General features: G+C 36.8%; 4 protein-coding genes across 8 annotated transcripts; 1 reads left to right on the forward strand and 3 right to left on the reverse strand.

Moving 5' to 3' along the window:
* Nucleotides 1-54: 54 nt before the first annotated feature.
* AT1G20870 (HSP20-like chaperones superfamily protein) lies at nucleotides 55-2,556 on the reverse strand (the record flags this gene model as incomplete). 2 transcript variants are annotated; one of them, NM_001332473.1, is made up of 3 exons in its annotated part: nucleotides 55-563; nucleotides 661-1,826; nucleotides 2,474-2,556. In NM_001332473.1, 2 exons carry the CDS (start codon nucleotides 1,805-1,807, stop codon nucleotides 319-321), a joined length of 1,392 nt encoding a protein of 463 aa, NP_001319056.1. In that variant the 3' UTR covers nucleotides 55-318. The 2 variants fall into 2 exon arrangements, with proteins under 2 accessions (NP_001319056.1, NP_173511.1); NM_101940.2 differs by lacking the exon at nucleotides 2,474-2,556 and having other exon boundaries at nucleotides 85-563; nucleotides 661-1,807.
* On the forward strand, nucleotides 2,513-2,713 carry AT1G20875 (uncharacterized protein; the record flags this gene model as incomplete). The annotated part of the gene is made up of 1 exon (NM_001123848.1): nucleotides 2,513-2,713. The coding sequence occupies one exon, from the start codon at nucleotides 2,513-2,515 to the stop codon at nucleotides 2,711-2,713; it is 201 nt and encodes a 66-aa protein (NP_001117320.1).
* Nucleotides 2,714-3,040: 327 nt separating this feature from the next.
* On the reverse strand, nucleotides 3,041-6,587 carry AT1G20880 (RNA-binding (RRM/RBD/RNP motifs) family protein). 3 transcript variants are annotated; one of them, NM_001198120.2, is made up of 7 exons: nucleotides 5,660-6,587; nucleotides 5,172-5,316; nucleotides 4,903-5,029; nucleotides 4,317-4,359; nucleotides 3,906-4,213; nucleotides 3,706-3,789; nucleotides 3,041-3,624 (listed from the first exon to the last, which is right to left on the reverse strand). In NM_001198120.2, the coding sequence occupies exons 1-5, from the start codon at nucleotides 5,864-5,866 to the stop codon at nucleotides 3,911-3,913; spliced, it is 825 nt and encodes a 274-aa protein (NP_001185049.1). In that variant the 5' UTR covers nucleotides 5,867-6,587; the 3' UTR covers nucleotides 3,041-3,624; nucleotides 3,706-3,789; nucleotides 3,906-3,910. The 3 variants fall into 3 exon arrangements, with proteins under 3 accessions (NP_001185049.1, NP_564127.1, NP_001322434.1); NM_101941.3 differs by having other exon boundaries at nucleotides 3,706-3,812; NM_001332474.1 differs by lacking the exons at nucleotides 3,041-3,624; nucleotides 3,706-3,789 and having other exon boundaries at nucleotides 3,851-4,213; nucleotides 5,660-6,477.
* A 238-nt stretch (nucleotides 6,588-6,825) lies between these two features.
* Nucleotides 6,826-8,409, reverse strand: AT1G20890 (caveolin-1 protein). Of its 2 annotated transcripts, NM_101942.3 has the most exons (6): nucleotides 8,259-8,409; nucleotides 8,004-8,114; nucleotides 7,769-7,907; nucleotides 7,545-7,676; nucleotides 7,374-7,464; nucleotides 6,826-7,262 (listed from the first exon to the last, which is right to left on the reverse strand). In NM_101942.3, the coding sequence occupies exons 2-6, from the start codon at nucleotides 8,090-8,092 to the stop codon at nucleotides 7,120-7,122; spliced, it is 594 nt and encodes a 197-aa protein (NP_173513.1). In that variant the 5' UTR covers nucleotides 8,093-8,114; nucleotides 8,259-8,409; the 3' UTR covers nucleotides 6,826-7,119. The 2 variants fall into 2 exon arrangements, with proteins under 2 accessions (NP_173513.1, NP_001320680.1); NM_001332475.1 differs by having other exon boundaries at nucleotides 6,826-7,464; nucleotides 8,259-8,386.
* Between the last annotated feature and the right edge of the window lie 3,808 nt (nucleotides 8,410-12,217).

The following is a 12,217-nucleotide window of genomic DNA, read 5'->3' on the forward strand; positions in this document are numbered from 1 at the left end:
AGCCAAATTAAACCGTCGGTTCAGTACTGTTTTAGTTTCGGTTTGATCACTTATTGAGAAATGAGAACAGTAACTACTAACAAGTAACAGCAACACTGCCAACACAGAAACAATATTAACGGATTCTCAGTTTGATGAAATCATTGTGAAAACGGATATTTAGCAAAATCATGCAAAATCTACAGAGTCACGTCCTAAAAGTAAAAGATTTATCCTTGCATGCTGTTTGATTCGCTTTCCTTCTATGTCCAGTAACATAAAGATAAAAGATCTACATAGATCCTAAGTTCTAAACTTGTATAGGAACCTCCGGTTTAATTAAGAGTTTTTGTGTCGGATGATGACTCCCTCGAAGATACCATCTGATCGGAAGTTAGGAGAGAATAGCCGCGGATCAACTGGTCCCGGGAGGTTAAAGCACAGCTTGAATGGTCCAGGCGGACACAGCTTCCGGATATTCATCTCGAACACCCGAGAATGTCTCTTGATATTTTTTTCGCCTCTTGTAGTTGATCCCTCCAGTATAACCTTTCCATCTGATTCAATCTCACAGCTGAATTCACCTGCACACAAAAGGACCAAACCAATTCATGTGTTAGCACTTAGACCCGATGTGGCGTGTATGGAAGTAGTTAGATGTGCAACAAAGTGTAATAATACCGTAATCTTTGCGGACACCGGGCAAAGCAACCTGAAAAAAGTAAGCAACCTTGTTGACACCAATGTCAACAACACCAACAGATGATCCTAGAGTTTCTTTACTGGCTGTTCCAGTAGTTACAACCGACGGTTCTGCATCGCTTTCCTTCATCTCCGAAGAAAAAGGTATAGGCTTATCTGTTTTTTCTCTTTCCATAAGAGTTTCACCATTCTTGTTTGTTGCCTTTTTTGATGAGTTCTTGAACCGTCTTCTCTTGTATGTCTCACGAAATCTTTCAGGGGTTTTACTCGTTCCACTAACAGCATGACCAGTAACTGCTTCTTCTTCCTTGTTCTTTCGCTTGCATGTTTCTGGAAGCTTTACAAATGAATAGTAGTCTTGGTCAGAGACAATTCCACTGAATGCAGATTCTCCGTTTCTTGAACAGTCCTGCTTCATTCCCTGGCTTTCTGGTATGTCTCCCGAAAGTCTTTCTGGTTCACTGATTACGCAACTAGCAACCGCGTCTTCCCCTTCCTTTCTCTTGCACGTTTCTTGAAGCTCACCAGATGAATTGTAGTCCTCGTTAGTGACAACTCCATTAGCTGTCGCATCACCATTTCTTGAACAGTCCTGCTCAGTTTCCCGGCTTTCATCCAGATTAACCCGAGGAGATAAAGACGTGACTCTATCGATTTTCAGGTCGTCCAAACGCGACAAGCATCTGAACCTTTGGAGTTCTTCCTTGTTTATGAACCCTACTGCAGGATCATCAATAACAACAATTCCTTTCACAATCTCGTGGCTCGGGGAATACCTTTTCTGCGGGTGAAGATTCGTCGGGAAAAAATGCGTGAACTGAGGAAACTTTCCACTTGGTTCCAATGGTAGATATCCCTTGAGATACATATAAATCATGTCTGGATGAAGAAGGAGGCTGGACTTGGCGTTTCTGAGTACATTATAGTACAAGTTCTGTAGCTGGGAAACAGTTAGAGAGGAAGATCCAATGTGCATCAAAGTGTAAGGTGGCAAACCTCTAGCTAATCTTTGAGAAGATGAACATCTTGGGTTATCAGAATAGACATCAGGACCCAAGTAGTTGCTCATGATGAAATTAACCAAGAAATACTGATCACTCGATAATCCGTCGCTATACAGACTCATATCTTCGATATCAATGAACCTGCATTACATATGAAAGTGGCAACATTGTCACAAATGGAAGCAATAAGGACATTCCAAAAACATAGTTACAGGACATAATTAAGTGTCTCAAATTTGCCAATTTAGTCATAGCATTGAAAATCTCCATCATTTTAGTCCCTAGATCTCTTAAGTTTAACCCTTTTCTAACAATGACTTTAGTCTCCATAATGTTTTGCCTTATCATTACTAAGGAGAAAACATCTTCAAATTAAACCCTAAAAACTTCACTTATTAACAGCAAAATCTACATTTGAAAAGACTATGTTGATATTTTGAGAAAGATTAGTAACTCTGCTTCATATATACTCTTCACAATACAAAAAAAAAAAAAAAACCAATTTTTACCCAGAAAATATCGCAATCCAACAATTTTTCACTAGTTAGCTCAAAGTCAACAATTTTCCTTAAATCTAAAGGTTACTACGCTTGAATACGAACCAGTTTGTACTTTTTACAGCAAAAATCGATCCCACATTGTTCCCACCACAGAAGATAAATAGGGATTATGCAATTTCAACCTTACAAGTCCAGCGATTGTGAAAATTCAAGCAACATTCATGGAGAAAAAACGAGAAGAAATTCGAAGCTTAAGCATGACAGAAAATTCTCAGTGGCAGATTTTACCTTTTTTAATTTCGTCGTGATGTTTTTGGGTTGAGGAGGATGATGGAGGTGAAGAGAAGAGAGATTTCTCTGCGAGAAAGAAATGTTTGGTGTAAGGAGAAAAATGCAAAAGAGGATGGGGGTCCTTTGCTTGCTACACGTGGCTACCACGTGGGTCCCGCAAATAACCGCATTTGGAGGTATCACTTGTCACCTGGCTCACCACGTGCCGTCTTGTTGAAGCACTTTTGGGCCTTTTAAAAAGTATAAGGCCCAAATGTTTTGTATGTCTTATTCTCATTGATAAAGCTTATTCTTTTAAACGAGAGGAAGTTGTAGGAAAATGGGAACATTAATCTTGTTTGTGCTGACTAAACTATCTCTAAATCAGTTTTCTCGGACATCAAAACATCATTACTATGCCACTACCTCATTATGTAATCCTTTTAATTATGTGTTGATCAATTTTTACTTTGATGGATCAAAGAAGGAAACGTAATTACATCCACCCCCAAAAATTGGACTCTTTAAAAATGGTTTAAATGACGATGAATTTAACTAAAAACTCGAATCTATCATCTTGAAAGCAAGTGGTAAACGAAGTGATAAATGGAGTATAAACAGAGGAATCAGAGTAGAAGATAGGAGTCATAGACAGAAACAATTGAGAAGAACAATTTATCAGTCTAGAAACTGTACAGACATAGAAAAGAGAAGAATCCTGGAGCTAAAATTTATGCACAGACAAAGAAGCTGAAGTGAGCTCCATAGTCATTAATTTTTTACTTACAATGCAGAGGACTTGACTCAAGAGGACGTGAGAATCTACCTAGTAATATTACCAACACTCATATGCCTTAAGAGAGTGTGTAGTAAGAAGACTACTTTTACCACCCAAAAGAATCAGATGTTGATTCCACCATTCTATATGCATTTATGTATGTGTTTATATATATATGAACTTTCTTTGTACACCAAACTTATTCCTACCAGTTTACCGCGAAAACCCTTGTTTCCGGGGTGAAACTATTCATATAGTTTATGCCATCAAGCTTGTTGTGGGCTATATACATAGGATGAGAGGGTTAAAGATAACAGAAGCACAAACCCTGAAACTTCCATTCTCCTTTCCCCCTTTTTTGACTTCTTCAGTGAGCAAGACTACTTAATACCTGTAACGACGGTAATGAGGTGAGATCGAAAACATTTGCAAGTACTGAAACTTAAAAGGGCACCTAAGGAAACAAGCTTACCTCTAGAATGCGAAAATAAATAATGTGCTAAGCTTAAACAGGAAGCCTGCCAGAGTAGCATTTGTCCTGGACTTCTTCCCTTTTCTGCAATCTTTAAGGATTACTAACTGAAAACCGATAAATAACAATGAGGTCGTGTAAGTGTGTACGAACTTCAATCCAATTTGGACCATCAAAAAAGAATCCAAGAATTTGCTTACGTTGATCACCCTGTTGTCTGATCAGAACCGCTACTCTGTATATACTGAGGAGGAGTCTGGACGATGACACGTTGGTGCGTTGGAGCTGAAGGAGAAGGGTATGGAGATTGAATAGCAGACATAGGTGAAGTGGCACCAAGCTGTAGAACATGACTTCCTGGATGTGAATAACCTTGACCCGCTGTATAACCGTGAGCACCAGGAATAGTATGGCTCAGTTGCCCATATTGATAACCCGGTGAGTTAACTGCCCCAGGTACTCCATAAACCTGAAGGTACTGTTGACCCATGTAAGGACCATAGAAACCCTACAACACCATGAAGAGAAGACATGAGTTTATAACTAAAGCCACAACAGTTTAAAATGCATAAAGAAGGTAAGAAGGAACTGCAATAATTTCAAGCGCCTACCTGAGACTGTGAGTACATGTAGTCAGGTCCATATGGTGTAACCCTGAGAGAACCCCAAAAAGCACAGCTAATATTAGAGACAGGTGAGTAAAGTTTTGGCTAAACACTCTTTAAGAAAAGAAGAGTAACACTTATACAAAACAGCTAGAATATGTTATGCTACGAAAGAAAGATGCTAAGCTAGGGGGGAAAAACCTAAGTCCACTCCAAAATGTCCATTCCAAAAATCTAGGTAATTTTGCCCTATCAAAGTCCAAAAACATTCATGACCTTGCCTGTCCAAAACAAATTGAGCTCGGCCACATATCCTCTGCAATTATATTTTTGTATTCCTGCAAGTTACCAATCACAACATGTCACATGATAGTGCTACACTCAAGAACCCTAAGTGGCAGAAGATACAACCCCTAACGCAATAGAATCTCTAGATGATTGTCCATGATGTGATTGGTAAATGCCACTTGATCAAAGTGACTGAAGGACTAGCATGTAGAACATTAGAACTGATACACTCATCAAAGCTTGTCTGTTATAGCAGATTTACAATAGCAACGAAATGTTCTGAGCTTCAAATTGCATAACTCACCCATAAGGGTACACCACTCCTTGTTGGTAGTTATAAGTAGGGGGTTGGTGATACGGATGGCTTCCAAAATGCAAACCGCGAGGACTCTGCACACTTCCAACATATGGGGAAGGAGGTCTTACCCGTCCTAACCAAATAAAAGAAGCAATGCAGTGATTCAAGGTTAACACGGTCATAATCCTTGAAAAATTGAATACTTCACCAAAATTATAAAGGTCTCTGTATGTAATGCGAAGAAAAGAATAGATGAATACTGAAGTAAGACTGACCAGGAGCATGGGGTATCACTGCATATTGCATTGGAGGCCTAGATCTCCCAAGAGAAGCGAGATTACAATTCGCTCGTCTGCCATCTATAATAGGTGTTGGATCGACACAGGCTCTCCTAGCAGCCTCTGGATCTCGGAAAGTCACCTAAATCCTCCATACAAATCATAAACATAGCGGTAAGTCATTCTACAATCATGAACATAAACCAACAGATACATCAGAACAAACAAATGAAAGAGACTCCTCTAATTAGCAAAGATAGACAAAAGTTTCATCAAAACACGTATTTTCGAATTCAACTTCTTTGAGTTTATTCAAAGAACTAGAAATCATAAGTCAAGCAGATCATTCACCAATCTAAAGCAACATTTAGTACCCAATAATCTATAAGCATACCATGGAAGCAGAGAATGTTTATTACAAGCAGTATAATAAACCAACTTCAGATATTAGAAACCAAAGCATGAACAAAAAGTAGGATACTCACAAAGCCATAACCTTTGGATCGACCAGTGTTCTTATCAGTAATAACGACAGCCTCAAGGATATCACCATATTGATCGAAATGCCGACGAAGAGTCTCGCTTTGAGTCTCCCAGGCAAGGCCACCAACAAAGACTTTAGTAAAGGTTGTGTCACCAAAAGGAGAATTCAAGTAATGAAACCCAGAGCTCGGAATCGAATGATACGCCATGGATTAGAACCAAAGACGGAAACTTTGATGAAGTATGGATAGAGACAGATCCTAAGACTTGACCCGGTAAACCCTAGAGATAGATTGAATGATTAAACCTGAAGATGAAGAAACAGAACATATAAATTTGAAAAGAGGAGATTCTAGGGTTTACAAGGGCCTTCGAAGAGAAGAGGGTGAGAAACAGAAAAAGTGAGATCGGCCCCAAAGAAACCTAATAAAGGATCATACTTGACAAGTAATGATCATGACGAGAGAAACAAAAAATAGAGAGAGAGAGAGAAAATTTCCCGGGAAAAAAACAGAAAAATGAAAAGAAGTTAGGGGAAAAGGGGTTTAAAACTTTGAAAGATGTGCCACGGAAGAAGAGAAGACTCGGTTCCGGTAGGTACACAAGAATGATTCTAGGGTTGCTCAATTGGTAGAACAACAGAAAACGAGAGAGACGAATTCGAATCAAGCGTTGGGGAAAATGGGGAGGAGAGAAAGAGGGATGATTTTGAGTGGTTTTAGGGATTTAGATAGAAAAATACAAGGGGACAAGGAAGGATTTGTTTATGGAAGTTTTAACATTCATGATGATGGTGAAGAAGTTGGTGATGACGAAGACGATGATGCGTGATTATGATTCATAAATTCTTCGAGAGAGAGAGAAAACAAAAGGAGTTGTTCTTCACCCTGGGTCCCACTCGAAATCATCTAGTAATTATGATTAACGCTGTAATTAATTAGAACACAAATTGTGGTTTTGTCCGAATCCTAGTTTGGTTCTTTTATTATCACAGTTGGTTGGAGTTATTTTAGCGGATTACTGCCGGGAAATTAACGGTTATTTCATACATTATATGAACAAAAAAAAATTCATTTATTTATTAAAAATATGTGTAACCTCTTTGCTTTTAATTAATTACTCCCTATTCCCAAAAGATAATACGGTGTACTTTAGAGTTATTCATCTTGTGGAATGTTGTTTGTTGGATTGAAATTCAAACGGATAAGCGTTACTTAACTATATACGATCAAACCATACAAGTTCAGAATAGGACTTCCCGCGTCTGAAAAACATGAAATCAATCTAACACATGTAGACTTATATACTCTTCTTTGAGTGCGGTGTGGTAAGGTAAGGTATATGAATGAGGCAGTGGACATGTAAGAACTAAAAACCATACAAAATTAGATGAACAAACATCAAAATGCGAACAGAGTAACAAAACAAAGAGGTGAGGAAACTGTATTAACCATGCTTCTTCTTAACGATCACGATCTACATCTTTGATCAGAAGATAAGATGGGAGGAACCGGGGAAGAATCAACGCGACAACGAGACACAAAACTACTAAAACCACCACTGACCAGCTTGAGTGAGGGATGCCTAAGAGCTGTTCTTCACAAACTGTCAACATGAGAGTTTTCAGACTCTAGAAGAAGCACTACACTTAATACAAGTTCTTATGTTGTGAAAAGAAGAAGATTGATGAGATAGTAAGTAGAAAAAAAAGCTTGCCTATGTTGTAAATGATGGACGGTCTTTCTTTAACATTTGGTATAGCCACGATTCCTTCAGGTTCCACCGTCACCAAAACATACAATCCCTCCTAAATCAGAAACAAACTCCTAAACTTGTATTCGTTCTTCTTTCTAAGTTTTAGGAACTAACTGAAGAAGATGGCAATACCTTGTTATCAACTTCTTCAATACTTTCTGTTTTGAAGATCAACTTCTCAGTGTTTAGTAATCTCCTCATATGGTTAACCTTCAAACCCATTACACCGTTCTTCAGTAATTGCAGCGAAAATAGAGCCGGTATCTGTTATCATAACAAAAAAGGATGAGATTTTTAACAAGCACAAGAACCTTGGAAACATAAGAACATAGAACAAGATAACAAATTTGACATACAGAAGCTGGGTATGATATCTTGACTTCATACCAAGAGTTCGACTTAAGCCCTTGTAATTTGTAAACTCGAGATCCAGATTTCAATGGCAGTGTCTCTTTCCAAAGTTCCTTCCCAGCATATAAAGTTTTTCCACCAAACCTAAGAGAAACCTGATAACATCATTTCTACAGTACCAATAAAAGAATCCAAATTGATGAGTTTGGGGATAATGTGAGGTTTTTCAACAACACTTACAGTCTCTCATCGCTATAACAAGTCACAAAATTTATGAAGACGATAAGACAGATGAGCAAGTAGCATTCTTTATAGCGTAAATCGATCATCCTACGAGTTCTGTATCAATCCCTAAAGAAGAAAACGATTTTTGTCAATTTGATGAATCGGTTAAAGTATCAGCTTCATGTTAAGCAATCTCTGCAATATTTTCTCTCAGCAACGGAATACGAAAATACCAGAAGTTATAAAACGCGCGAAATCGAATTGACTTACCAGAGATCAGTCTCTCGCCGGAGATGACAGTTTCTATGCGACAATTGGATCGGCGAATACGATTCCGGCGACTTCGGAGAAAGACTCAAAATCGTTGTCGACGATCGCTAGCGTGAGACTTGGGCCTTTGATTAATAATGTACTGATATATTGATTGGGCTAATTTGAGGCCCAATTTAATATACTTGGCTTGTAGACAAAGTGAAAATATAAGCGGATCATGACCCGTCCACGTCACTCTTGCGAAAATCAGGACATAAACTGTACACGTGGTCAGATCTCCACGTCGAGATATCTACGTGGCGAGTTCTAAGGATATTTTGTCCTGTCTTTTTGTGGGGTCCATTTATGGGCCCAAAGGCCTTCGACACTAACTCAGAAAGTCCAAAATAGTAAGGTAAACATGTGGGCTCCTTTATAAACCAAATTGGCAATTTGCCCATGTTGCTTCCTTCCTACTAAATAGTTAAATTCTATTCAATATATCACCTTTATTTTTGGTTTTTAGATTATTATACGTCAATAAAATCACCTTTTAATGTTTACTATATACAAATTATAATATTTAATCCAACAATATTTTCTAACACCTTTTAGTTTGATAGGTTTTCTCCACAAATTGACTAGAAAAAAACAATAAATAGGCATTTAGTTTTGAAAAGACACTTGGTTTTGTTTTATTCTCCGGCTTTTTATTATTATAAAATAATTTAAAAATTGGTGGATGGGGTGGTGGTAGATCACAAGTCGCCAAAGATGTGAGAATGGGATTGGGCATTATCGAAAAAGTTGACCCGTAATTTCTGATTGATCACACTACTTTTGAGTTTGTTTATAAAAAAAAATATAGTGGAGAGTCTGGAGACCACTGATAATAAATTGATTTTTACTAGTTCCTGTAAAAACTTGTGACTTGTGAGCATCATTACGTAGGTAAAAAATATTATTATACACATATTATTTTTATAGTAACATAGGTATATTTGGGAAACCAAGGTCTCCAGGTTGATAGGAGCAATAAAATACTGGTTTCAATTCATACTATTAGAGTTGTCTATGTAGAATCAAATGTCAAGTCAAAGTCGTAAGAGTTATTTATAAATATATATACTATACCTTCATATATAGCTTAATAATATATAGAGAAATAGAAGAGATGGCCACAAAACGCTATGATTAAGGATATGACCATGTAATTATTGATCTGTAGAACAAATTTACAGTCCATTATATTGTTAGATAAATAGATTGATGAATACTTAGTTAGGTTCACGTATTTTATTTAGGTTTGAATCCAAATGATAACATAGTGATAATGTTATCACAAACCATTAATCATATCATGGTACTTAGATTCTCATATTTATTTTTCGAGTAATGTAGATTTATTATCATACGACATACAATACGCAATACTGTAGGTCAATGGAATCAAATCGTTTTTTTTAAGATATAAAAATAATTTATTTATTTTTTACCAAAACAAATGAGGCACAATTTTAAGATTTAATATAGAAAAAATAGAAAAGAATATCAGGGGCGTTTTCATCTATCCACTTTATCAGAAGATCATTGCCAAATATTTTAACTAAAGCAATTTAATTTACTCTAATAATGTGCAACTCATCGTTACGTATTTCTTCTTGTACAAAGCTAACATGCGGGGCATGTTAGATTCCGTGCGACAAACTAAAAAGTATGATTTGATTGATAATTTGATATAAAGAGCTCGATTAGACTTGTTGATTGTTTTCTTATCTAAGGATTTTATGCATCCATATATTCATTATCAACTATGAACTATCAATGAATAATATTTCCAAAGTATGATATTTAGTAAATTAAATTCTGAATTCCTGATAGAAGGGGGAAAGTCTTCACCCGATTGATGTTCGAGTTTTTGGAGAAAATATAATCAAACTTAGCTGAGTTAGAAACTCGTTATAATACATGTTCTTTACTTGGTTTAAAAAAAGCCACGAATTGATAAATCAATACTTTTTAACTAACGTACATAAAATTAATGAGAACTGAGAGTTCAAGACTAGCTAGATTTTTTTTTTCATTTTATATACAGCGAACTCATTGCTTACACTTTCAAAACTATAAAAACAAAATTTAAAGGTGCTGTAGAGAATAGAATCGCTATGTAAGTATAAACTTTAAGGATGGCATTAATATCTTATATACATCTGGCTCGTGGTATTTTGATTGATGAGAAAAGAAAGCAAAAAAAACAAAAGAACATAAATATAGAAGTTAAATTAGCATACTGATTGATGGGTACGGTATCCCTAAATCATCACAATTTTTTGCCCATATTATTTATTGTTAAAGAGGGTATGATATTTAGTCTCACGACCTTTACTTTTTGTTTGATGTTTTTTTTTCTAGATATAAAGAGCCAGCATTTTATTCACCAGTTGTTGGATTTCCCTAAAAGAGATACCCTTTCGTGATCGCATGAGAGCAGACTGGGGAGATACATATATGGAGTAGGGGCGTAGGCTGAAGAAGCAATAGCTAGCCACAATAAAAAGAAGAACAATAACAGCTACAAGATCATCAAGGGATCAATTATGAACCGAAACCAAATTGATATTCTTTAGTGCCTCCGAACCTCACATATCTACTGCATCCTTACGAGATATTTTGGTCGTTGGGAAAAAAAAAAAATATATATATGTTTTGATCAGTTTACGTGTTTGTCGGAACAATTTAGAACTGCTTTTATTCCATGTTTGGTAAATATATAAACTCTTATGGATACCAAGAACTTAACTTAGTTTTCTCTAATGAGTTCTCTAACATTGAATTCCACGCGACAGTAACTGGACGTCTGAATTCATTAATACATATATAATCTTTAATTAATGTGAGAGAAATGTGTTCATGATCTAGACGAGTAGCGACAGCGTCATAAGAACTTAGGTACAGTCACATATTTATAGACTTGGATGACGTGTAGTTCTCTCTCTTTATGGCTTAAAATTAAATTATATATCACATGAAACACCTCTCACTTTTCTGTTTTGGGGGCAAATAAAACATATCTCACTTATTTTCGAAGTATCTTGATAGTTCCACACATTCCGTTTTCGATCGATAGAAAAAAATTGGACCAGTTTATGATTAAAATACCGCACACAAAAGACTTCACGTACGTTTTTGCTTTTAAGCATTAGAAATACGGGCAAAAGACGCGAAAGTAAGTTAGATAGATTCGGGAGGAGTACTGTGATTGGATAAGGTATTGACCAAGTACCGATGATCCGACCGCCTCCACGTGGTCACACAGCTTGGCTTTCACTTTCATGCTCTGACCTTTTGACCGCACGTGACTTTTGTCTGTGCACGTGCGGACCAAGCTAACGTGTCCGGTTCAAGTACATTGCACCGAGCCCTGACTCGCCAGGTTACGCCGATGAAAACGACGGTTCCTGGGTCCCACATGCCATGAGGATGGACGGTTCCGATCCACTTCCTACTTTCCTACTGAGATTGGTCCCACCATGGTTCAGGCCACATGCGTCCACGTTGAGGGAGCTTAGGTGTTACTATATGGGTGCAGTTAAAAATTAAGACAACCAGTCACGGTCCGATATGAGGTCATGCATTAATGGGTCGGATCGAGTTTAGTCAGTTCAATAAATTAAGATGAATAAGTCAATAATTATTTGAATGGGTTGATGCAATTGGTAAGTGTTTTCAGGATTATCGTTTGTTTCCCAAACAATTTTTGTAAATTAAAAGTTTGATATCATTTGTATGAAGATGATATATCAAAAAAAAATTTTACTAATACATTACTCATTCTAAATCAATAAATTATCAGTGTCTAGTTGTCTTTTTCTGGTATATTTTTTTGTCCATGTTAGAAAAAGCGTAGTTCTAATTAGTGATTCACCAAATTCGACATAAGGCAACAAAGTGGAGTACTTATCAATAATTTTTGAAAA

The sequence above is a fragment of the Arabidopsis thaliana genome, assembly GCF_000001735.4.
Source record: "Arabidopsis thaliana chromosome 1 sequence".
In the NCBI taxonomy this organism is placed as follows: Eukaryota; Viridiplantae; Streptophyta; class Magnoliopsida; order Brassicales; family Brassicaceae; genus Arabidopsis; species Arabidopsis thaliana.

What these genes read in the sequence shown, in the direction of transcription:
- AT1G20880 (NM_001198120.2), bottom strand. Translation starts at nt 5,866, where the DNA reads ATGGCGTATCATTCGATTCCGAGCTCTGGGTTTCATTACTTGAATTCT. An exon ending in GATCCAAAGGTTATGGCTTT is followed by an intron (nt 5,317 to 5,659) that starts GTGAGTATCCTA and finishes TGGAGGATTTAG; the next exon opens with GTGACTTTCCGAGATCCAGA. An exon ending in GGAGTGGTGTACCCTTATGG is followed by an intron (nt 4,360 to 4,902) that starts GTGAGTTATGCA and finishes GGGTTCTCTCAG; the next exon opens with GGTTACACCATATGGACCTG.
- AT1G20890 (NM_101942.3), bottom strand. Translation starts at nt 8,092, where the DNA reads ATGATCGATTTACGCTATAAAGAATGCTACTTGCTCATCTGTCTTATC. An exon ending in TGTTATAGCGATGAGAGACT is followed by an intron (nt 7,908 to 8,003) that starts GTAAGTGTTGTT and finishes GGTTTCTCTTAG; the next exon opens with GTTTGGTGGAAAAACTTTAT. An exon ending in GTCCATCATTTACAACATAG is followed by an intron (nt 7,263 to 7,373) that starts GCAAGCTTTTTT and finishes TCATGTTGACAG; the next exon opens with TTTGTGAAGAACAGCTCTTA.